Source organism: Chrysemys picta, chromosome 13 (assembly GCF_011386835.1).
Source record: "Chrysemys picta bellii isolate R12L10 chromosome 13, ASM1138683v2, whole genome shotgun sequence".
Lineage (NCBI taxonomy): Eukaryota > Metazoa > Chordata > Testudines > Emydidae > Chrysemys > Chrysemys picta.
The window spans coordinates 15,244,814-15,270,912 of NC_088803.1; the positions used below are offsets into that span (position 1 = coordinate 15,244,814).

Consider the following 26,099-nt stretch of genomic DNA (forward strand, 5'->3'; position numbering starts at 1 on the left):
GCCTTGTCAGTTACTCCTTTGTTGTCACTGAAAGGCGGGCTGTGGGTGTCTCTCAACCTCATAATGTATTTCAGTAATACACACATAACAAAACTCCATTACTTCAGGTACAACTTCAGGTAACACACATAATCCCAAAGGACATTAATGTTCAACAGATCATGACTTCTCAAAGGATACCTCACAAGGAATGCATTGTACAAAACACATCATAATCACATCACAGTGGCAAATATGGAGGTCAAGGGCACTACTCTGAAGTACAGAGTCTCACAGGGCCCAATTGGGTAGGCAAGCTCAGAGCATGCCTGTGAGACTGGGCCCTGCAGCAATAGCATAGTCAAGAGTAAACATGGATAAATGGAGTTTACCTAGTTCTCATTTGGGGAATATGGATTTTAGTTACGTTAGGTTATCCTTTCTTTATTTACCAAGTCACCACTGTGAGGTAGGTGGAGGAACACCTATTTTTCCCCATTCCTGAATCACTCTGTGTTTTAGGCATCCAGATGCCTGGCATGGAGCATCAGTGTGTGTGCAAAAATGTAGGTGCTGAACAATTTTGGTGGAAGCTAAGCAGGGGGTTTGTGAATCCCAGTGGGGCTTTATTCTGGGATTTAGGTGCCTAAAGTGGCAGTGAGGTGCCTATGTCCTTTTGTGAATCTAGCCCACAGCATCTAGTATAAGAACTCTTGTCAAGGCTGTATCCCCACTTTGAACTTTAGGGTACAAATGTAGGGGCCTGCATGAAAACTTCTAAGCTTAACTACCAGCTTAGCTCTGGTCCGCTGCCACCATTTCCCAATTGGATTCCCTCCCTGGGAAGCCTTGAGAAACCTTCACCAATTCCCTGGTGAATACAGATCCAACCCCCTTGGATCTAAAACAAGGAGAAATTAACCATTCCCCTCCTTCCTCCCACCAACTCCTGGTGAATACAGATCCAACCCCCTTGGATCTAAAACAAGGAGAAATTAACCATTCCCCTCCTTCCTCCCACCAACTCCTGGTGAATACAGATCCAACCCCCTTGGATCTAAAACAAGGAAAAATCAATCAGGTTCTTAAAAAGAAGGCTTTTAATTAAAGAAAAAGGTAAAAATCATCTCTGTAAAATCAGTATGGAAATTAACCTTACGGTGTAATCAAACTTAAAGAGCTCAGAGGACTCCCCTCTAGTCTTAGGTTCAAAGTACAGCAAACAAAGATAAACACTCTAGTAAAAGGTACATTTACAAGTTGAGAAAACAAAGGAAAACTAACACGCCTTGCCTGGCTATTTACTTACAAGTTTGAAATAGGAGAGACTTGTTTAGAGAGATGTGGAGAACCTGGATTGATGTCTGGTCCCTCTCAGTCCCGAGAGCGAACGCACTCCCAAACAAAGAACACAAACAAAAGCCTTCCCCCTCCCAAGATTTGAAAGTATCTTGTCCCCTTATTGGTCCTTTAGGTCAGATGCCAGCCAGGTTACCTGAGCTTCTTAACCCTTTACAGGGAAAAGGATTTTGGAGTCTCTGGCCAGGAGGGATTTTATAGTACTGTACACAGGACAGCTGTTACCCTTCCCTTTATAGTTATGACAACTCTACAGATGGATCTAAAAGAGAATCCATGGACCAAAGATCTTACAATTTTATTAAGAAGAAATTTAATTGCTGAGTGAAACAAATGTAGGAGAACAGGACAGCAGTACTACAAGCATGTTTAATTTTCTATAGATGAACTGTGAGAAGAATTTCTCAATAGAAAAATAGGGCTCAGATTACCAGGTGGTGTAACTTAGTATAGTTGCGTTGGACTCAACGAATCATATCTCCAGTAAGTATAAATAGATATAAAACAAATGGAGTCAAGAAGACTGATCCCTAGCTTTTCTATATCAGTGTAACTCCACTGAAGGCATGCCAGCTGGTTTTACTTGGCATGGATCTACTGAAAGCAATGTGACAGGTTGACACCTCACATAAATCCATGTGGCCCAACTTGAGTCAACGTATCTTTTGAAAGCTACACCAGCTGAGGATCTTGCCCTCACAAACAGACATATCACACATTACCAATACTTTATAGATACTTCTATTTCACTGCTAATTGTCATCATGTCTTATGACTGAGATTTTCAAAGATGGTTAAGGGATTTGATTTCAATGTGTGTTAGGCACCTAGATGCTTTTGAAAATCCCATATGCCCCACATATCTTTAAAAATCTGACCTTACGGCAGTTTTAAAAATCTCACCCTCAGACACCAAGTTCACATTAATCTCTTCCTATTTGCAATTTCTGAGCACTCTCCACACACTACTTTTCACTTCATTATTCTTCAGGCTGTAGATGATGGGGTTGAACATGGGAGTTAAGACACTGTACTGGATGGACACCACCTTTTCCAGAGTGAGAGAGTAGCTAGAGTCAGTTCGTATGTAGCTTATAAGCCCGGTCCCATAGAACAAACCAACAATGATGAGATGGGAGGTGCATGTGGAGAAAGCTTTACATCTTCCCTCCTTGGAAGGTATTCTCAGGATGGTGGAGATGATGAACATGTAAGAGATCAATGTTAACAGGAGGGAGAGCATCCCTAAAATTATAGTGAAGGCAAACAGCACCATTTCATTGATGAACGTGTCAGTGCAAGAAAGTGGTAATAGAACCGGAAGCTCACAGCAGAAATGGTTAATTTCCTTTTGCCCACAGAAGTGTAAGTCAGTTACAAGGAGTGTGTTGACAAGGGAATTTAGCAAGCCAGCTATCCACGCGCCACCTGCCATCCACATACAGACCGGTTCACTCATCATTTTCAAGTAATTCAGTGGCTCACATATGGCAGTGTATCTGTCATAAGCCATCATAGTCAGGAGGTAGCACTCCGTAGTAGCTAGAAAAAAGAAAAAGAACAGCTGGGCAATGCACCCATGGACAGAAATTGTCTTCTTCTCTGCTAGGAAGCTCTCCAGCATTTGGGGGACTGTTACTGAGGAGTAACAGATGTCGAGAAAGGATAAATTACTCAAGAAGAAGTACATGGGGGTGTGAAGGTGATGGTCAGCCCATATCACCAGCATTATCATCATGTTCCCCAAGAGAGTGATTAGATAAATAGCTAAAAACACCAGGAAGAGGAAAATCTGGAGGTGTGGCTCATTGGAAAGACCCAGGAGAGTAAATTCAGTCAGTGTGGTTTGATTCTCCATTAGCATGTTCAGAATCATGATAGCCTGCAGTGATAGGAAAACCAGAAATAAAGGTCAACAGTGTCATTAATGGATGAATAAACTGAGAAAGATGAGGGCAGATTTAATTTGGAACTTGGAAAGAACAGAGACCTTCTGCTTGTTCTTGAAAATACAACTGATGTCTGGAATGATATGAATGCTTCAAAAATAGTTCACTGGAATAATATATTGCTTCTACTTTGTCCAGACCCTTGTTGTGTTTGCTAATTTATAATGCTAGCCCTTTGCAGGGATTGAGTTTTATTTTTCATTGTTAAGGGAGTTTTAAACAGCATACAGGACTGCGCAGAGAAAAAATGCGTGTTCTGTGACTAGCCTACTGAATCATAAAAAAAATTGAGAAAAGTGCATTTTATTCATATGGGAAAGAATGTTTGGATGATACAATTTTCCAGCTCAGATTTTTTCTTTTGTTTACATTAAAATAAATAAAGAAATGAAGGATTATGCTGGTCCAATAAAGATACAGAAACAGGAACATATGACCAGTGCAAGTCCAATGAAAACTAAACAACAATTCAAATAAATACTACATCTTTGCAAATGAGAAGATGCCTGAGTACAATTCCCAATTAGAAAATGAGGAGCATTTTTTTTCAATAAATTATGCACTCATAAATATTCACTCACGTCAAATGAGTTTGTCAGATTTAGATGAGATATCTGAAGATGGGTGGATGGATGGATAGGTGAGAAACAGTTGATTAGATAAATGGGTGTATAAGGGGATAGATAGATAGATAGATGCTCATTCTACCAGTATTTAATGACTATGATATTCAAAGGAACCTAACGGGGAGTTAGAAGCCCAATTGCCGTGGACTCAATGGGACTTGGACACCTAATTCCCTTAGGAACCTTTAAGAATCTCAGCCATTTTAAACTCATCCCCTTTGCTGAATTAATTCTAGACTCCCAGTGACTTCCAATATGCCCTTCTTTTTTTCCTACCTCCTTTCTCCACAAAGCAGAGATCATTTCGTTCCACAGCTCCTCAAGTAGAAAAGGGTGAACTGCATCCATGCTGATGATAACCCATTTTCTAAGTGAGAAGTTATGTAAGTCTTTAACAGCTGGCATTTTCCCTCGTTTCCTAATGCTTTGCTTTACCTTTCTCTGCTATCAATCTATTTACCTATTTTTCTCTCTCCCTCTCTGAATATTTATTTGTCCAACTGTTCATCCATCTCTCTCTCTTTCTGGTCACCCCATACATATCTATCAATCCCTCTATCTATAAATCTGTTTGTTCATATTCTGTCCATCTGTCCCTCTTTGACACACAAACTCTTTTTTCTCTATACATTGATCCATTCCCCATCCCTCTCTCTTCCCTCATTCATTCATCTATCTAATCAACTATCTCTCATCTATCCATCTATCCATCCAACCAACCATCTATCATTTTTCTATATTGCTTACTAGTTTAATACTGGGGGTTTTTCAGGTCAACTTTTTAACTTAAACTGTATTTCTCAAATCAAGAGATTGCTTATTTTTAACCAACCAACAATTCATTAATTCACTTAGAACCACATTAATATTACCACATTATCATTCAAATGTAATCACAAGCAATTTTGTGTACTGCACACAGAGTACAGTGCTGTAAGCAACTATCACAGACTAGAGCTGAAGCTCAGAGGTTATAGCAAAGAATAATGCAAATTGCAAGATTTCTTTTGACATTTACTTATGATCAACCATTCTCAATTCTTTATTTATTACACAGTTTTAAGGGTGCACTTGTCTTTAAGACACTTTGAAGACAGTGGTTACTTCTCTTTGACTAGATTGGTCTAAAAGGGACAAGTTTAGAATATTAAAAGCAATTGTTTAAAACAATTATTTTCAATCTCTTTTAAGCCAATTTGCTTGGAATTATAAAGGAGGTAAAATCTAAAATGTGGTTACTTGAGGTCTCACTAGAGAGTGTAGATTCAGCAAGATAACCTACAGTTATTTATGTTAAAGTAGAATCGAGGAAATACAATCTTTGAGATGAAATCTTACTTCTTCTTATCCTCTGAACCTTGAGATGGGGAGCCTGGTCTGAGAATTGGGTTCACTTACAGTTCTGCTTCTTCTTGTATTGGGTTCAGTCAACTCTCTTGAGCACATGGTGACCTCAGTGTATATACCCTAGTTTCAGAGCTTGTTGAAGAGGACCGCCCTCTGATTCCTATTGGACACATGCCAGGTGGGTCCTGAGATTTCAGAACCCTTAATTTCGTTGCTGCTTCCATTAATATCCAGTAGATGGTGCTGATTAATAGCAAATTTCCATAATGCTTTTATTATTGGAGGCTTTTTATATTTGATTTATTTCAAGGATTGTATTTCATTATTTGCGCCTACTATCAATTGGGGCCTCTCCCCCTTTAAGCAATTTTTCTTACTATCCCAAAGTTATACCTCGGTTTATATCTTTCGATATTTCTCCTTCCTTGTGCCAGGCAACTCCTATTACTTCTAGAGTGTTACAATGAAAACCAGGAACGTCCTAGCATGCGTCTACATTTGGAGGACTTACTCCATACATTCTTTGATTATACTAATCCTTTGGCATTATTTAGGACTTACAATAGAACAAGGGCTCTGCTCCCCATGTAAATTATTTGTCACACCACTGGGCCTGATATACAGCAACAATTGACACCAGCAGCTCCCATTGGCATCAATGAGATCTCAGCACCTTTGCAATTCAAGCCCACACTGATCCTGTGGTGAATGGAAAATGATCAAGGACCATACCAGGTCCAGGCATATCTCCTGCCCTGGCCACACCTGTGAGTGTGGGGCCAAAAGCTCAACAAAAGCCACAGGGAGATTTTACATTGGTTGTGGCCAATCATTACTCAACTGGAGTATTGTGTCCAGTTCTGGGCACCACATTTCAGGAAAGATGTGGACAAATTGGGGACAGTCCAGAGAAGAACAACAAAAATGATTAAAGGTCTAGAAAACATGACTTATGAGGGAAAAAATTGGGTTTGTTTAGTCAAAAGAGAAGACTGAGAGGGGACATGATAATAGGGAGGTTTAGGTTGGACATTAGGAAAAACTTCCTGTCAGGGTGGTTAAGCAGGGTGGAATAAATTGACTAGGGAGGTTGTGGAATCTTCATCATTGCAGATTTTTAAGAGCACATTAGATGAACACATGTCAGGAATGGTCTAGGTTTCTCCAAGGGAACACCAGGGGGTCTGCGGGCCCCACTGATCAACTCTTTCCCCTTCCCCATCCCTCCCACAACTCCTTCCCCTCCCTCTCAGCACCTCCTGCATGCTAAAAGTCCAGTGACACAGTGGGGCTAAGGCAGGCTTATTACCTCCCCTGGCCCCGCACCGGTCCCAGAAGCATCCCTGTGGACCCTGGGGGGGGGGTCTCCACATGATGCCCCCACTCTGAGCGCTGACTCTGCAGCTCCCATTGACCAGGAACTGTGGCCAATGGGAGATGCGGTGGCAGTGCCTGCAGGCAGGGACAACACATGGAGACCCCTACCCCCTCTCCCACCTAGGAGCTACTGCCAGAGGGATGTGCACCCAAATTCCCTCCTTCCCTCCCTCCCTCCCAGAGCCTGCACCCCCATCCCCTCCTGCACCCAAACTCCTTCCCAGAGCCTGCACCCTGCACCCACTCCTGCATCCAAACTCCCTTCCCCAAGCCTGGTGAAAGTGAGTGAGGGTGAGGGAGAGCAAACGACGGAGGGAGGGGGGAATGGAGTGAGTGGGGGCGGGGCCTCAAAGAAGGGGCCGGGCAGGGGTGTGGCCTCAAGGAAAGGGGCAGGACAAGGACTGAGCGGGGGGGCTTAGGGGTCCCTGAAAAATTTGAAATCAAAATAGGGGTCCTTGAATTGCTAAAGTTTGAGAACTGCTGGTCTAGTACTGCCATGAGTGCAGGAGACTGGACTAGATGACCTCTCGAGGTCCCTTTCAGTCCTATGATTACTCTGTTGGAATAATTAGTTCTATTAATTTTTATTAATCTTCTTAGCTACAGTAAAGCAGGTGATTGCCACTGAAAACAGGGGAATACACTGCTCTGTGCCAACAAGAGAATCTAAAGCTGCAGGAATAATCAAAGGCCTTGCTATTATTTCTGACAACCCTGTGATGCTCTCCCCCGTTCCAAACACCCTTCCAAGGGAAAGTGAGCTGTTCAAGAGATAATTAACCTCTGTGGGTGACTAACTCATGAGAGGCTTACAAACCCAAAGCTGTATGGACATTAATTAGACTTTAATTTACCATCTAATGCCATTGTGTGTAGCCCCCCTTGAATTCAACAGAATTTGACTAGACTGCAGGGCTGACGATTTGGAGAATGAAATAAAATACAACAAAATTCTTCACCACAGTGTGACTATACAACCTCTCTCTGACCATGCTCCATCCTCTGCTGCAACCTGGTGTCCATTATGGGGCACTGCAGCACCTTGATAATCTCTTAAGTGTCTTAATGCCCATTATACAGTAAAATATTTCCCATCCCTCACCCTCTGCTGCCCCTAGTGCCCCATTATATATCAATTGACACCAGCTGGGGATTTCTCTTTAAGGATTAAAAAACCCTCTTGTCTAGTTTTTCATCTCTGTTTGCAAAGGAACCTATGGGCTGATTCTCTATGAACACCTATGGGCTGAGTGTCTGCTGCATTTTCAACTTGTGTCATCAGTAACACCTGGGTTCAGTGATTAAAGAGTGAGTGTAAACTGCTGCCAACAGCTGAGTGAATGATCAGGAAGCATGTTCTAGTGGCTTGGGTGCTATATGGGAACTTGGACCATTCTCTTCTCTATCAATGACTTACTGTGTGACCCTGAGTAAGTTAATTCATCTCAGATTTCCCTAGTAGCTTACTTATATCACCCCGTTCATTGTATAGGGATCTTAGATGATTAACTCAGGGTTTGTGGATTCCACTGGGTGACCAGCTGCCTAAAGGTTAGGTGCTGTAATGTTCACCATTGCAACACCTAAGTCCTTTTGTTAATGTGACCCAAGTTGTAGAAAGTGTTATTTATTGTGTTGGGTGCTCAACATCTCTGAAAATTGGACCAATGGTTTGCTCTATGTTAGGGCTCCTTGAAAATTTTTGGTTGAGAAGTTTTTTCTGCTGGAAAATGGGGTTTGGTCAACACTAAACCACTTAATAGGGAAATTTCATTTTTGACTAAAATTTTCAATTTTTTTGAAAAAAAAAATCTGAATGGAAAATTCTGGGAACACAACAATTAGATTTCACTGGCTTGGTGAAATCTAATTATAGAACATGCTACCAGCTTGGGGTATCTGCCCTGTTTTCTGACAGTCTGCCCTGGGATGGGCAGTCACAGTGGTGAGCCCCTCCAGACAGCGGAACTATCTACTATAACATGTGTCAGCAGGAACAGTCTTGGACTGGGGCATGAGATTGGGGTGCAGGAGGGGGTGTGGGGTTCAGGCTCCAGCCGGGTGGCTCTTACCTCGGGTGGCTCCCGAAAGCGACCAGCGCATCCCTCTGAAAGTGGCTCCTAGGTGGGGGGGGGGGCAAGGGGTCTCCACATGCTGCCCCTGCCCGAAGGCACCCACCTCCGCAGCTCCTATTGGCTACAGTTCCCAGACAATGAGAGCTGTGGAGTTGGTGCTCAGGGCAGGGGCAGCACATGGAGACCCTCTTCCCCCCACCCGCCAGGGGCCGTAGGGACATCCTGGTGTCTTTCAGGAGCGGCGTGGGGTCAGGACAGGCAGGGAGCCTGCCTTAAGTCCCGCTGTGCCGTCAGACTTTTAGCACCTAAAATCTCCCGGTTTGGCTTCAGTAGCCTCCGGGAGAGAGAGGGAAGGGGAGAACTTGAGGGCGGGAAGGAAGGGGAGGAGTTGATCAGTGGGGCCCATGGATCCCCTGGAGTACTCTCGGTGACCCCCAGGGGTCCGCGGACTCCAGTTTGAGAAACACTGGTTTAAATGAATGTTTCCCTACCTCCAAACGTGCAGTGAACGTGAACAAAATATTCAACAAGCAGAATTGTAATGTCAGGACAACCTCCTGAATTCTTTGAAGGTTTTAACCTGGCATGAGCTAAAGGTGCTTTTTCTGCAGCTTTTAGATAACGTTTGCCATACTTCGGTCCCATTGAGGTCAAAAGCGAAGAAGCTACTTAATTCAGATGGGCTGGGATTGCTTAATTTATGTCTTAATTTATGGGCCAGAAAAAGTATGCAAATGACTCTGTGGTCCAGTGGTTAGGGCACTCATGTTAGAGGGGGAGATCCCTATGCAAATCCCTTCTCTTCATCAGGCACAAAGGGGACTTGAAATAGGGTATTCCACCTCCCATCTCAGTATTCTAACCACTGGCTTAAAGGTTATAAGGGAGGTGACCATTTTGTGTGGTGCTAAACTGGCCCTAATTCATTCTTCCAAGAAATTACACTCCTAAGCTGTCTGACACCAGGAAAGGGAGGCCTTGGCTGTGCCTTGGAGTCACAGATAAGTACCTCCCTGAAGCACAGACTTCGGCACCAAACTCTGTGAGGGGGTGCGGCTTAAGACACAGGTGACCAGTGGCTAGTTTATGTGGCTCCTTGCCTAGCTTATTGGCTTATGTGGATCATGTTCCCAGGCTCCTATCTCTCTCCATGCATTGTAGAGGCAGCCTAGGTGCTTAAATCAGGTTTTCTGGATTCCATTCTTGTTCCAGTTATTTTCTAGGTGCCTAAAAGTTAGGTGCTGCAACACCTAATTCTCTCTGTGGCTCTGGGTCTATGAATCTATGAACCATTTTGAGCAGTTACTAGCAACCCCTCTCAGACACGAAACACTGAATGTTCCCAGTGGGCTGTTGGTCAAGACTTATTTTCAGAAAATATTCACAACTATTTTTCCATTGTGAAACATATTTTCTTTTAAAACTTAGTGATGATTGAAAAAATGGACATTTTAATTGAAATATGGATTACATATTAACTCAAAATTTGCTGTCCTTTCATATATCCCCTTGACGACAATCCCTTTGAGACAAGATGGATTTGGCTTGATAGTTCCAAAAGTCTATTATGACTCCAAATTGCAGTGGTTGAAGCAGAACATTATCATTTATGGACTGAATTCAATATGCCAATAAATTACACGAGCTCAGAACATTTTATCACTCAGCTCCTATGTCTTTACTTCAAAACTAAAAGTAGTAAAATTTACATTCCTTGCATTTCCTCAATATTTTCTCAACAGCTGTTTTCACCTTTTTGGTTTTCAGGCTCTAGATGATGGTGTTTAACATGGGCATTAACAACTTGTACTGGATGGAGAACATTCTATCCAAAAACCCCTTCTGAGTTGGGTCTCAGACAACTGAAGAATCTGGTAGAATAAGGAAACCAGAGTAGGGGGGGAACTGTAAGTGGAGAAGGTTTTGTGCCTACCAACTGAGGAGCGTATCTTCAGGATAGCCGAGATGATGTCCATGTAGGTGACTAGGATGAGGAAGAATGTAACTGCAAACTTGTTTGTTCATAATTGTAACTTAATGCATTGGCTGACATATAGCAGTGTATTGATCATAAGCTATCATGGAAAGAATGTGAATTTCACCACAACCAGCCAGGATCTAGACAATGCAGCCCTTCACAGAAATGGTTTTCACCTGGATTAGGCAATTTTCCAGCATTTTAGGGAGTGTGACAAAGTAATAACAGATATCGAAGAAAGATAAATGGAAGAGGAAAATGTACATAAGAGTATAAAACTGAGGATCAGCCTCTGTCACCTGGATGATATTACATTCGTCATGAGGGTTATCAGAGAAATAAATGAAATCATCATGAAGAATAAAGTTTGAATCAGTGGGTCTTTAGGAGCTCCCAAGTGGATAAAATAGGTGGCAGTGGTTTGATTTTCTTTTGACATTTATTTAGCAAATCTATGACTTATAAGGAGAGAAGAGAGAAGAAAATGAACAAATTTAATAAACATGAATGGAAATGTTATGACATTTTGATCGGAGCAGAAGGATAAATATAAACTAGTCTCTATTCCATAGCCATAAAGACAGCATTGTCTAAGGACACATCTGATTAGAAAAAGCTAGTTTGGACTGGTTGTGCAGCTAACAAAATTACAAAAAGTGGAACAACTTAGACTTCACATTTTTATATACCATAGAGTACTTCCAAAGAGAAAGACTTTGTCTATGGTGGTAGCATCTAAACACTACACAGATACTTTAGGTCTGGTGCATAGATTATTTCATTGAGGATGCTTCCCAGGCTCAGGACTTGTCTACACTACAGCTGGGATCGACGCTGCAGTGATTGATCCACCAGGGGTCGATTTAGCGGGTCTAGTGAAAACCCACTAAATCAACTGCCGATTGCTCAGACATCGACTCCGGTAATCCACCAGATCGAGAAGAGGAAGGGGATGCTCACCCGTTGACACAGTGTAGTGTGGACACTGCGGTAAGTAGATCTAAGCTATGTCGATTTGAGTTACACTATTCACTTAACTCAAACTGAGTAGCTTAGATCGACTTTCCCCTTTAGTGTAAACAAGGTCTCAGAGAAGTTCTGCCAGATGCTAGAAGACTCCTCATTCCCAAATGTCAGAACACCAGAGTGAGTCAAAGAAGAATCAGGCCCATTGACTGCAAAAGATGTACTCCTGATTTACCCATGGCTAAACAGAGAACCCAACGTGCTGGCTTTAGAAAAAAAAATATTCCTGGTTTACAACAGTGTAAGTGAGAGGCGAATCAGACCTATTGATTCCAATAGAGTTACTCCTGATTTAGCCTGGTATAAGTGAATAGAGTACCAGAACTGGGTTAAAAAAAATAACCATTTGATCCAAGTGTTTCGTATTCTTTCACTAATGCCATGGTGATGGGCAGCCCTGGATTGATGTATCCTGTAGATTGAGCTATTTTATTAACTCCATAATGCAACAATGTGATATCAATAGGAATCCCGATTCCCTCCCCCATCTTCCAGCCAAGCACCACTCCCAAAGCAGGGAATAGGACCCAGGAGTCCTGAGCCCCATCCTGCTCTGAACTAATCCACTAGACTCCCCTCCCCTCCTAGGGCTGGGAATATGGCCCAGGAGTCCTGACTTCCAGCCCCCCGGGCAACAATTTCCTTAAAAAGAGGAGAAAAGAACCACCCTTGGTGAAGATCATTTCACAGCTGGTAAGGTTCAGAGAACATTATTATACATTAGAACCACAGAGTTGCAAACACCTCAGTAATGGAGGTTGTTTGTAACTCTGAAATGTTGATAAATCTGAACAAAACACTATAGTTGTTCTTTCAAAACTTTACCACTGGACATTGGCTTAATACAGTTTTGAAACTTTACTATGCAGAAGAAGAATGCTACTTTTAACCATCTTAATTTAAATGAAACAAGCAAGGAAAAAGTTTCTTTACCTTGACGGGTCAGTTCTTAAATCTGGTTTTTGTTACTCTGAGGTTTTAAGTACCTAATGGCTCATATTTCCTCTATGTAAAAATCTAACAAAAATCTGGTTTAATTAAAATATATTAATACACTAAAGGTGAGACTTCTAAATGTTTCTAATGGGTTTAAACACCCATTTTTTTTTCTGATGGGAATTGGGCCCCAACCTCCATAAGATACTTTTGAAAAGCCTTACCCAACGGTTGTTGAAAATCAAGCAAAGGATATCAATAAAAGAGCAAACATTCCCAGGTCATTGTAAACATTGAAATTAGTTGAATGGGCAGTTGAATGAAACATTTAATTGAATGGATTTACATTACTTGAGAAATATGAATTCCCCTCCCAATATTCTCTTCAGAGCTGTTTTCACCTCCTTATTTTTCAGGCTGTAGATAATGGGGTTTAACATGGGGGTTAAGATGCCATACTGGATGGATAATACCCGGTCTAGAACAACTGAGGAGGCTGAGTTGGGTCTCAAGTATCTAAACAAAGCAGTCCCGTAGTATAAGGTCACAACAATGAGGTGGGAGCTGCAGGTGGAGAAGGCTTTACGCCTGCCCTCCACGGAGCGTATCCTCAAGATGGTGGATATGATGTGGATGTAGGAGATCACAGTAGGGGGGAATGCAATCAATCCTAAAATTGCCGCAGAAGCGATAAACACCATTTCATTGAGGAGGGTCTTCGTGCAGGACAAGTCTAACAGAGAAGGGAGCTCACAACTGAAACCACTGACTTGATTTGGCCCACAGAAGTGTAAATATGACACAGGAATGGTGTTTACCAGTGAATAGAATAAGCTAATTGACCAGGCACCACCCACCAATTGACTGCAAACTTGTATATTCATAGTTGTTGCATATTGCAGTGGGTGACATATGGCAGCATATCGGTCATAAGACATCGCTGAGAGCATGAAAATTTCAGTGCAGCCTGTCAGAAGAATGAAGCACATCTGGGCAATGCAGCCATTGAAAGAAATTGTGTTCTTATCTGTTATGAAGATCTTCAGCATGTTAGGGAGAGTGACTGAGGAATAGCAGACATCAAGGAAGGATAAATGGAATAGGAAAAAATACATGGGAAAGTGAAGGTGTGGATCAGTCTTTATCACCAGCATAATCAGCATGTTCCCCAGCAGGGTGATTAGGTAAATAACTAAAAACACCAGGAAGAAGAAAGTCTGGAGCTGTGGATCATTGGAAACACCTGAGAGAACAAAATAGTTGATAGACGTTTTGTTCTCCATTGACACTTACTCAGCAAAATTTTGACCTGTAAGAGTAAAAAAATATGTAAAAAGTAACAAACATAAATAAAATAAATAGAATTTTATTTTGCATAGATAGATAGATTAGGGTGACCAGATGTCCCGATTTTATAGGGACAGTCCCAATTTTTGGGTCTTTTTCTTATATAGGCTCCTATTACCCCCCACCCCGTCCCGATTTTTCACATTTGCCGTCTGGTCACACTAAGATAGATAGATAGATAGATAGATAGATGAGAAATGAATCAGTAGTACTACATGACGGGGTGCAAAGTTTCCTGAAAAAGCAAAAACAAATGAAAAAACAAAAAACAAACAAACAAAAACGAATCACAGACCCACTCAGTCATGAATGGAATGGAATGAACACTGGATGGAATAACATTTTTAATTATACAGGTATGGGTGAATTAAAAATAGCAGTCTTAACTGGTACACAGCAGAATGTGTTTGTGTGTGAGTAATTCTAATAATACACATGTATGAGTGTGTGTGTGTACATTGGTGAGTGAAAACAGATTCTCTCTACACAGGGATAGAGGAAATGTTGGCTAAAACTTTTTAACTTGGCTGGTTAATGTTAGGCATTGAAAACCATATGTAGGCAACTCTGTAATTGGCCTGAACTTCAGAGATGCTAAGCCCTCCCAGATGCAATATCAACGGGAGTTCAAAATGCTGATCATCTCTGATAAGCAGGCTACTCATTTAGTGTGATGGTGTAGTGATTCCATAGGGAAAATATTTTTTCATTCAAAATTTTCAATTTTTCAGTGGAAATCCAATAGATAGATAGATAGATTCTAAAACACTAACATGATATTTTTCAGCATTTAAAGTATAAAAAACATTAAAAATGTGACTTTTTTCATTAAAGTACCTAATTTTCACTTTCTAATCCCAAACGTTTTTCAGAGGTTGAGTTTGCTTTTCTTATTAAAAAAGCTAATAAAAATCAAATCTGAAGAATTGTTTGTTTTGTTTTCTTGAAACTGAAAACAAAACAAACAATTCTTCCAATTTTTTTTAAGCAAAATTTTCTGTGAAAAACTGGCATTTTTTGGCCAGCTCCAACGATTACCACTCATGTTGATGGTGGCAATTGACTGTTTTAAACACATGCTTTTGAGTTGTCCTAGAATAAAGACTTTCTAGGAGCATGGGCTATATGGTGCTATTGACACCAACAGCAGAACTCTCATTGTCTGTAACAAAATAAGGATTTGATACAGTTCAGACAAACCAGCCTCATACCAGATTATTCTCTACAAACGAATGGGTCAGATATTACACTGTCTTGCCCTTGTGTAGTGATCTACACCAATATAAAAGGTATGTAAGACACAACAAAATTGGAATGTTAACATTTTCCACACACTTTGTTTTGAGTTATGCCCAAGTATATATTCTGACACATGACACAAGATCGTAGGCAGAGCAGAACCAATTATTCAGATCCTCAGTTCATTTACCCAGTTTATTTACCAAATTATTTGGTTTTGAAAATGTCTACTCACCAGAAGAGTCGATCCTCTCTTTGTGATGTCGCTTGACTTTTGTTAGACTTGGTATCACAGTCCAGTACTGTAAAACATGGAGGGATTAGTCGTCACAAAGGCTAGAGTGTGATAAAACCAACCAGTTTTTTTGTGTTTTGACTACCTTGTCTCAGCCATGGTGAATCAGATAGACAGGCAGCCAAGCCACCTCACTTTGGATATGATCCAAAGGTTGCTGAAGTCAGTGGAAAGGCAACATAATTCGTTCTTTCTTGCCTGTCCTACCCAAATGTAATAATCTTTCCATTGCTATGAGAGTACGAAAGATACCTTGTTTATGTTTTAGGCTTTCTAGTCTTTGATCTTCAATTTTCTAAAAATTAGGGCTTGGGTTATACAAATCTATCTATCTATCTATCCCCATATATACCCATCACACACTCTCTCTCTTGCTTGTTCACTCTCTTTACCTTCTGCATTCCTTTCTTTCTCTCTCTGACTCACATAGTAAGTAAAATCATCAGGTACATCTTATCCTGAAAAGTCAGTGGGAGTGGATCAAATTTATATAGAGTCATAGTATATAGCTTATGTCACTGCCCCTCGCATGTTGGAAACAAAGATCTTTTATTTTCCTGACTATAAGACCAAGAGTTAATTGTTTCTGGGGAGTCTAAATATGTTCTGGTTACATCTGGGAAATGTACCTCCTGTTTAACAAGCTAACAGTGTGCTGAATCAGTAATGAATGAGAACTTTACAATGCATAAGATCTATATGCTTTGCCTTATTTGTTATTGATTCATCTGTAGATCCTCAGATAATATAAATCACTGCAGATCCAGTGAAGTCAATGACAACACACCGATTATACCAGCTGAATAACTGACCCGTTATTTCTACTGAAAATTATACAGTATGACAGTGAATCTGTTCTGGGGAACGGACAGTGATTGTTAGATTTGGCTTCTTTCTGTCTAGCATAGACACTATCTGCCCCCCTCCCTCTTACCATAGAATCAGAGCACTTCACTATTGTTAATATAGTTATCTGCAGCACACCCCTGTGAGGTAGGGAAGTGCTATCATCGCAATTTATAGATGGAGAACTGAGGCACACAGAGACTAAATGACTTGCCCAAGGTCACATAGGAAGTCTGCAGCAGAACAGGGATTTGAGCTCATCTCCTAAGTCATGAACAAGAACCTGAACCTGTGGATCACCCTTCTGTGGGGTCTTGCCCCTGTACATTCCAGTTGCTACTGTGAATAATGTTCTTGTTACCTTGTAAAGAAAATCAGCTAGATCCAGATTGAGATCTCTCCTTCATGTTAAGCAGTGTAATTGTAGCAGGGGCTTCATCTTAAAACCACCATGCATCAAGGCTTAAACCAACCCGCATATTTGGGGGACTGATCATTACATAATGTCCCATTGTAGGTGCTCTTTCACCTTCCTCAGCTGCTGGCCACTGCTGGAGACAGGACAGTGACTCATAGGGTGCACCCAGCATGGGGCTAACTTCCTTCCTGTCTGCTAGCCAGCCTGTGTCACTCACTCATGGGTTGGAAGTGTGGTGAGAATTTCTTCTCAGATTTGAGTCCAGGCTGCTCCTGACTGGCTGAGGCCAGAAGGAAAGCAATTGTGCGAAAGTCGGTGGAGTTTAGCTAAGGCTCTGTTAAGGGGGGATCTGGTGTTGGCCCAGAATGTGGGCCTTGGATCTCAAAGAACAACTTGCCCCACAGTAGCAAGACTCTGCAGAAGACTATTTGCACAAACTAAGCTCCAGCTAAGTTCTGTGTTAAGGGCTTAAGAAGGACAGAGCTGGTGTAGGGGGTCATGTATGGGTGAATTACACCCTTTAAGGGGGAGTCAACTTATGAGACTAAGGCCAGATTCTGCCAGACTACCTCACATGGAGTAACACCTGAGCCCACATCCACAAAGGGACTTAGGTCTCTAAAGCCCAGATTTAGGCACCACTGTGATCCACAAAACCCCGCTACGCTGCCGTGCAACCCTGTAGGCACCTAAACTGACTCAACACCTAATTGTTTGCTGTTCAGGTTACCTAGGTGCCTGTGTTTTTGCCTTCGGACATGTGCCCTGCTGCCTCAGGGAGGCACCCTTGTGCCCTTCTTATACCTAAGCTGCAGGGTGGTCCTCCAGCCAGCTGAAGATAATGATTGCCCTGCCTGTTCCATCTGTGGGGTCCAATGCAGTAGCTGTGCTCAGAGCCTACCTGACTCCACACAGAATACCCCCTAGGAGAGCAGGCAGACATCTCTCCTCTGACCTTTAGCCCAGTAGATAAAGTACTCATCCAGAATATGATGGATCCTGGTTCAAGTGCCCCCCCTCGATGGGAACAGCTCTACACAGGGGTGTCTCATAGCTCTGGTGAGGGCCCCAGTCACTGCTCTTGGGAATATCCTGTGGTGAGTTCCTTTCACTCTCCTTTTGAAGCTGTTCCACTGTGTACAAATGATTAAATTTCCATGGGCCCAGAGAGAGCCTGTGAATGACTCTCTACAGCCCAGAGGGTTGGGTATGGAGGTGGGAAACCCCTGTTCAAATACTTTGCCAGGCAGATGGGGAAATGAACTGGGGTCTCTTGCATCCCCAGTGAGTCCCCTGAGCTCTGGGCTAACGGGTAACATCAGCTTTCCCTCCCACCTATCTTCACCTTGTTTGAGAATCACACTGGGCCTGAGGGGTCCTGAGGCCTAAAACATAGGCACTGAAGGAGCTCTTACAAGGGAAACGGAGCCACCAAGCAAGTTGAGGCACCTACAGAGTTTGGCGGCAGCAGAGCATGGGGTGTGTGGGTCACTCTGGGACTTAGGTGCCAAAGTACCAGATTTATAAAGGTACTCAGGCCCCAAGTGGTGTTTCCAAAAGCATCTAGGTGCCTGACTCCCATTGATTTCACAACAGAGTCTCTGGCAAAGAACTCCCAGTATTTGTAGTGATTTGTTATATAGACATCAAAGGCTCAATGAAAGTATTCCTGGGTTCTATTCCTGGCTTTGAGAGAGAAATCTGGTTGAATGGTTAAAGTGTGTTTTGGGAGAATGGGGGTGTCAGGTGTCCAGGGTTGTGTTCCTGGCTATGGGGGAGGAGAGGGACACATTGATTAGAAAAGGAAGGGCTGGGGTTCAGGGCTCCTGGGCTGCGAGACAGAGGTTTTCTGGATGCTATTTGATGTTTATTGATACTCCAGACTTACAGTCCTCATGTGTCTGAGAGTCCCAAATCACTCTGTGAAGAGGATAGACATGGATTCACTGCTTGTGTCATTACAAGGGTTAGAAACAATGAACTTCAACACCAAATTATAGATCTGTGCCATTTGAGGAAACAGAATGCCTTCATTAGCTGGCATATCTATGGATAAGATGTTAAAAAGCCCTTTTCCTATTAATTACCCCACACTCCCTGTATGTGATTGTGCTTTCTACCACCCACTGTAGAGGCAAAGAATGTCTGCAGAGTCTGTTAGTGATGTTTCACTGCTTCTAAAACAGCTACATTACACAAAAAAGGTAAAAAAAAAAGGTCAACATTTTTGTCAGCTCTCTTTTCATCTCCTTGTTTTTCAGGCTATAAGGATGGGGTTTAACATGGGAGCTAAGATGCTGTACTGAATGGAGATCAGCCTGCCCCAAACCACTGAGGAGGCTGGTTTGAGACTTCCAGATGGAGAGCATCCTATCCCATAGAAAAAAAACAGGAGCTGCAGGTGGAGAAGGCTTTATATCTTCCTTTGCAGAGTGTATTCTCATTATGGAGATGACTGTGTTAGTGCTGATGGGTTTGTCTGCGTGATTCTCCTATGCTGTTCATGGAGATCAGGTGTCAGCTGCACCAGCACAGAGAGCGGCTTGCTGATTCAGATCTCAGTGTTTTTCATTAAATCAGACCACTGGCTCAGTTCGGTGGTGAATTTTTCTGTTGCATATTATGGTTCTCAACTGCAATACCCTGAGCCATAGTCTACAATGTCATCTGTGCTCCATTAGCTCACCCTGCCATCTATCCTCCTGACCCTGAGTCACCTGTATGCATATGTCAAGTATCAGGGGGTAGCTGTGTTAGTCTGTATTCACAAAAATAATGATGAGTCCAGTGGCACCTTAAAGACTAACAGATTTACTTGGGCATAAGCTTTCGTGGGTCAAAAACCCACTTCTTCAGATGCATGGAGTGAAAGTTACAGATGCAGGCATTATTATACTGACACATGAAGAGAAGGAAGTTACCTTACAAGTGGATAATCAGTGTTGACAGGGCCAATTCAATCAGCGTGGCTGTAGTCCACTCCCAATAATTGATGAGGAGGTGTCAATACCAAGAGAGGGAAAATTGCTTTTGTAGTGAGCCAGCCACTCCCAGTCCCTAATCAAGCCCAAATTGATGGTGTTAAGTTTGCAAATGAATTGTAGCTCTGCAGTTTCTCATTGAAGTCTATTTTTGAAGTTTTTTTGTTGAAGAATGGCTACTTTTAAATCTGTTATAGAATGTCCAGGGAGATTGAAATGTTCTCCTACTGGCTTTTGTATGTTACCATTCCTGATGTCTAATTTGTGTCCATTTATTCTTTTACGTAGAGACTGTCCGGTTTGGCCAATGTACATAGCAGAGGGGCATTGCTGGCTCCTGATGGCATATATCACATTAGTAGATGTGCAGGTGAATGAGTCCCTGATGATGTGGCTGATGTGGTTGGGTCATCTGATGGTGTCACTAGAGTAGATATGGACACAGAGTAGGCAACGAGGTTTGTTACAGGGATTGGTTCCTGTGTTAGTGTTTCTGTGGTGTGGTGTGTAGTTGCTAGTGAGTATTTGCTTCAGGTTGGGGGGCTGTGTGTAAGAGAGGACTGGCCTGCCTCCCAAGGTCTGTGAGAGTGAGGGATCATATTCCAGGATAGGTTGTAGATCATTGATGATGTGCTGGAGAGGTTTCAGCTGGAGGCTGTATGTGATGGCCAGTGGTGTTCTGTTATTTTCCTTGTTGGGTGACTTATGGGTACCCATCTTGCTCTGTCAATCTGTTTCCTCACTTCCCCAGGTGGGTATTGTAGTTTTAAGAATGCTGGCATAGTGTGTGGCCATGGGTTTAGAAGCTCTTTACACCAATATTCCACCTGAGGATGGACTACAAGCTGTCAAGAACAGTATCCCTGAGGAGGCCATGGCACACCTGATGGCTGAGCTTTTTGACTTTGTGCTCACCCACAACCATATCAGATTTGGGGACAACTTATACCTTCAAGTCAGCAGCACTGGTATGGGTACCCGCATGGGCCCACAGTATGCCAATATTTTTATGGCTGACTTAGAACAATGCTTCCTCAGCTTTCGTCCCCTAGCGCCCCTCCTCTACTTTCTCTGCATTGATGACATCTTCATCATATGGACCCACGGGAAGGAGGCCCTTGAAGAATTCTACCTGGATTTCAGCAATTTCCACCCCACCATCAACTTCAGCCTGGAACAGTCCACACAAGAGATCCACTTCCTGGACACTACAGTGAAAATAAGTGATGGTCACATAAACACCACCGTATACCGGAAACCTACTGACCGCTATACTTACCTACATGCCTCCAGCTTTCATCCAGGACACATTACACGATCGATTGTCTACAGCCAAACCCTAAGATACTACTGAATTTGCTCCAATCCCTCAGACAGAGACAAACACCTACAAGATCTCGATCAAGCATTCTTAAAACTACACTACCCACCTGGGGAAAGTGAGGAAACAGATTGACAGAATGAGATGGGTACCTAGAGGTCACCTACTACAGGACAGGTCCAACAAGGAAAATACAGAACACCACTGGGCATCATGCACAGCCCCCAGCTCAAACCTCTCCAGCGCATCATCAGCGATCTACAACCTATCCTGGAAAACAATTCATCACTCTCTCAGGCCAATCCCTGTAACAAACCCTGTTGCCTTCTCTGTCCCCATATCTACTATAATGACACCATTATAGGACCCAACCACACCATCAGGGGCTCATTCACCTGCACATCTACTAATGTGATATATGCCATCAGGTGCCAGCAATGCCCCTCTGCCATGTACATTGGCCAAACCGGAGAGTCTCTACATAAAAGGATTAATGGACACAAATCAGATATCAGGAATGGTAACATTCAAAAGCCAGTAGGAGAACACTTCAATCTCCCTGGACATTCTATAACAGATTTAAAAGTAGCCATTCTTCAACAAAAAAACTTCAAAAATAGACTTCAATGAGAAACTGCAGAGCTACAATTCATTTGCAAACTTAACACCATCAATTTGGGCTTGATTAGGGACTGGGAGTGGCTGGCTCACTACAAAAGCAATTTTCCCTCTCTTGGTATTGACACCTCCTCATCAATTATTGGGAGGGGTCCACATCCATCCTGACTGAATTAATAAATAAATGGAGATATCCCATCTCCTAGAACTGGAAGGGACCTTGAAAGGTCATCAAGTCCAGCCCCCTGCCTTCACTAGCAGGACCAAGTACTGATTTTGCCCCAGACCCCTAGAATGGCTCCCTTAGGGACTGAACTCACAACCCAGGCTTAGCAGGCCAATGCTCAAACCACTGAGCTATTCCTCCCTCAAATTGGCCTTCATCACTGGTTCTCCACTTGTAAGGTAACTCCCTTCTCTTCATGTGCCAATATATATTTATGCCTGTATCTGTTATTTTCACTCCATGCATCTGAAGAAGTGGGTTTTTACCGACGAAAGCTTATGCCCAAACAAATCTGTTAGTCTTTAAAGTGCCACCAGACTCCTCGTTGTTTTTGTGGATACAGAGTAACACAGCTACCCCTCTGATACTTGGCATTGCATGTAGCTAGCTATCTAGATAGGACAGTTAAAAAGAACAAATATATTATTATATATATACCTAGCTCATAGAACTGGAAGGGACGCTGAAAGGTCATCAAGTCCAGCCCCCTGCCTTCACTAGCAAAACCAAGTACTGATTTTGCCCCAGATCCCTAAGTAGCCCCCTCAAGGATTGAACTCACAACCCTGGGTTTAGCAGGCCATAGCTCAAATATATTATTGATTGCCATCCCTTTGGGGAAGAGCTAAAGTTGTCTTTCTTGTGCATTCATTTATAAGTATGGTAAATCAAGCATCTATGTTTAATATGTTCCCCTTTATATTCTGATTTATAAAAAAATGATGTGGATTGATTTTATGTGATAAAATAAAAGCTTTCATTTCAAATATAATGTATTTGGGCTTCAAACAACTCTTTGAAAAATTTCCTAATAAGACTTTGCTAAAGGAACTAAACTGCACTGGAGTTTGAGACAAAGAACTATCATAGCTCAAAAACTAGCTAAGAGACAGAAAACAAACAATTGGGAGACATGGTCTTTTTTTCCCTAATGATTTCAGGGGGGTGCCACAACTTTCTGTACTAGGACTAATGCTGTTTCACACTTTTGGTGGTGACATGGAGAAGGGTGTGAGCAGTGATGTGGCAAAACTTGGAGATGTCACAAAATTATTGAGGTTAGTCAAGACCGGAGATGATTAGGAGCAAAAGACAGATCTAAACTAGAATTGGTGGCATGACAGTTGATTTACAGTAGATGCTCCTTGGAAGGGATAATTTGAGTTAGTCATATGCATTTTAAATTATGTGTAAATATTCAGGAACAAATTCCATGGTAATGATTAATATTGGAGCACACCAAACCCCCAAGGTGCCAGTAGCATGCAGAATGCACCACAATACAAAGGCAAGCACTGTACATGGTTCAGCTTGTAGGCACGTGTCCTGATGGGTCAGACACATGGCTAAGGGGAAACAGCGTTTTACTAGGACTGTTAGGAAAGGGGAAAGTTGCAAATAACTGAGGTACAGAGGCTTAAACAGTTACATTTCAAAGTGAGCAATAGCAGCAGCAGCTCCCACTATTATCCATTTGAGAATCAAGTTTATTCAGGCATAGTGCCTGGAGTGCCCTCTCTAGGCCAGTCTCTATTCAAGCAGAGAGGTGCTTCCCAGTTTCCCCACCAGGAACACTTAGTGGTGTCTCTCATTGAGACCCCTCTGTACTGGCTCTCTGCCCAGCCACTGCTGCTCCCCTGTAAATTGCACACAGAACAGCACCCACGTGTAATATATCTGGTAGTCACAGCCTGTTCCACATGCGGTTCCTAGGGGTTGCTCTCTGCATCCAACTTCTCTCCAGCTCCTGGCTCAACATGCAGCCGCCATTTCCAACAAAACCCAGCCAATTCCTGGTTCAGGATTCTTTCCCCTACCTGGCCAGAGGAAGGGGATGAGCAATGGGGAAAGAGGCTGATGGGAGTGGTAGTCCATGCTTAGCAGAGCCATCACACTGTACATTCTGGTGGCCAGGTTCACAAAAACCTTTGATTCATGTTCTGAAGTGGTAAAAAAAAGCATAGACAACCTTGGGATGCATCAGAACAGGAGTAAGAAATTATAGTGACAATTTAATACTTTTACCAACTCTGAATAGGGAAGTGGCAAGAAAGAAGAATATGATGATAACAATAATACCTTTACCTGAATCAATGGCTCATTCTCACCTGCAATACTGTGTTCATCTCTGACTGTGCTGTCTCAGAGCGGAAGAAGCAGAAACTGAAGAGACTCAGAGGTGAGCAACAAAAAAGTGACTAAAAGCCTGGGAAAATGAAATTCAGATTCAAAAAGTGCAAAGCAATGGATAACATACTATTTTTTAATGATTCTGTTGTTGGTGAATTAAAAATAGCAGCCTTCACTTATAAACCACTTGATGTTTGTATATGAGGATATTATTATGATGTATTACTATTGTTGTTATTTTATTAAATATAATATAGATAATAGATCAACAATAATTACTATTTATTACTATTACTCTTTATTATTATTGCTATAGAGTTTGAAACACCTGTAATGATACAGATAATATAGATATAAATATATTTTCCAAAAGGGAATTAGGCCCATTGATTCCACAGGATTTGCTCTTCTTTAAAACACTCTTCTTTTTGTGGCTCTTCTCTGCACCCTCTTTAGTTTTTCAACATCTTTCTTTTACAACGTCATCTGGATTACTCTGTATGACTGTCTGCTTTGAAACGGGAGTAGATTAAAGCATACTGGGAAACTTGCTCCACAGGGACAATTGGTGTGTGGCCCACTTGTGCCCTATAGATTTACACCACAGTTTGCTGTGCACTAGCTGTTCATCTGGACAAGCCCTTAGAGTGAAAGCCTTAAAGAGTTCTATCTGTTTAGCCTAGCAAAGAGAAGATTGAGAGTTAACGTCTAAGCACCTTCATGGGGAGAAAATACCTGGTACTAAAGCAGCATTTAAACTAGCGGAGAAAGAGAACAAGAACTGAAGCTGAAGCCAGACAAATTCAAATTAGAAATTATACAATTTTTTAAGAGTAAGGGTGATTAGCCACTGGAACAAGGAACCAAGGGAAGTCATTGATGTCTTCAATTGAAGACTGGAAGCCTTTCTAGAAGATATGCTTTAGCCAAACAAAAGTTGTACTTTGGTGAAATACAAATTGTTGGCCTCAATCAGGGGTTCTCTGGGTGAAACGTAATGGCCTGTCACATACAGGAGATCATACTAGAAGATGTAATGCTCCTTTTATGCCTTAAAGTTAAATGGACGGCACAATGAATTGTACTAATTTCCCTCTGTACTTTCAGGTTATGGATGGAGTGCATGGAAAACCAAACCACAGTGAATGAGTTTATTCTTTTGGGACTTTCCACAGATACATTGCTTTGATGTTTATGGTGGTTTTACTTATTTACCTAATAACCTTGGTGGGGAACTTGGTGATCATGTGGGTAATTAAGGCAGATCCTCAAATTCATACTCCTATGTACTTTTTCCTCTTCCATTTATCCTTTGTTGATATCTCCTATTCCTCAACAGTTGTGAACTTCTTAGCAGCAACAAAAACCATTTCTGTCAATGTCTGCATGATGTTTTTTTATCCTTCTGGCTGGTTGTAGTGAAGTTTTCATTCTCTCCACAATGGCTTATGATCGATACATCGCCATATGTGATCCACTGCATTACATAGAGACCATGAGCAAACGAGTCTGCAGTCAGCTGGTGGGTGGTGCATGGACTGTTGGGTGTCTCTATTCATTGTTAAACATTTCTGTATTAAACTTACACTTCTGTGGACCCAGTGAAATCAACCATTTCAGCTGTGAAATTCCTCCACTACTGGTCTTGTCCTGCACTGAGACCTTCTTCAATCAAGTGGTGCTTCTTACTTCTACGATGCTATTAGGGTCAAATTCCTTCCTTTTTATTCTGGTCTCTTACATTTACATCATCTCCACCATCCTGAGGATGTGCTCCGAAGAGGGCAGGAGTAAAGCCTTCTCCACCTGCATCTCCCACCTGATTGTGTTTGGCTTATAGTACCTAGCTGCTTTTTGTCATTATGCAGAACCTATTTCAAGCACATCTTTGCTAGTTTTAGACAAACTAGTCTCCATTCAGTACAGTATCTTAACTCCCATGTTAAACCCCATCATCTACAACCTGAAAAACAAAGAAGTGAAAATGGCCCTAGGGAAAATGTTAAGAAAATCATTTTTTTCAATT

At 42.1% G+C, this 26,099-nt stretch overlaps 2 protein-coding genes across 2 annotated transcripts; both read right to left on the reverse strand.

The window, feature by feature from the left end:
* Positions 1-2,272: 2,272 nt before the first annotated feature.
* LOC101933931 (olfactory receptor 5A1-like) lies at positions 2,273-3,202 on the reverse strand. Its single transcript, XM_005309259.2, has one exon. It carries the CDS (start codon positions 3,200-3,202, stop codon positions 2,273-2,275), a length of 930 nt encoding a protein of 309 aa, XP_005309316.2.
* Positions 3,203-12,999: 9,797 nt separating this feature from the next.
* Positions 13,000-13,590, reverse strand: LOC101933658 (olfactory receptor 5V1-like). Its single transcript, XM_008174407.2, has one exon. The coding sequence runs from the start codon at positions 13,588-13,590 to the stop codon at positions 13,000-13,002; it is 591 nt and encodes a 196-aa protein (XP_008172629.2).
* Positions 13,591-26,099: the final 12,509 nt, after the last annotated feature.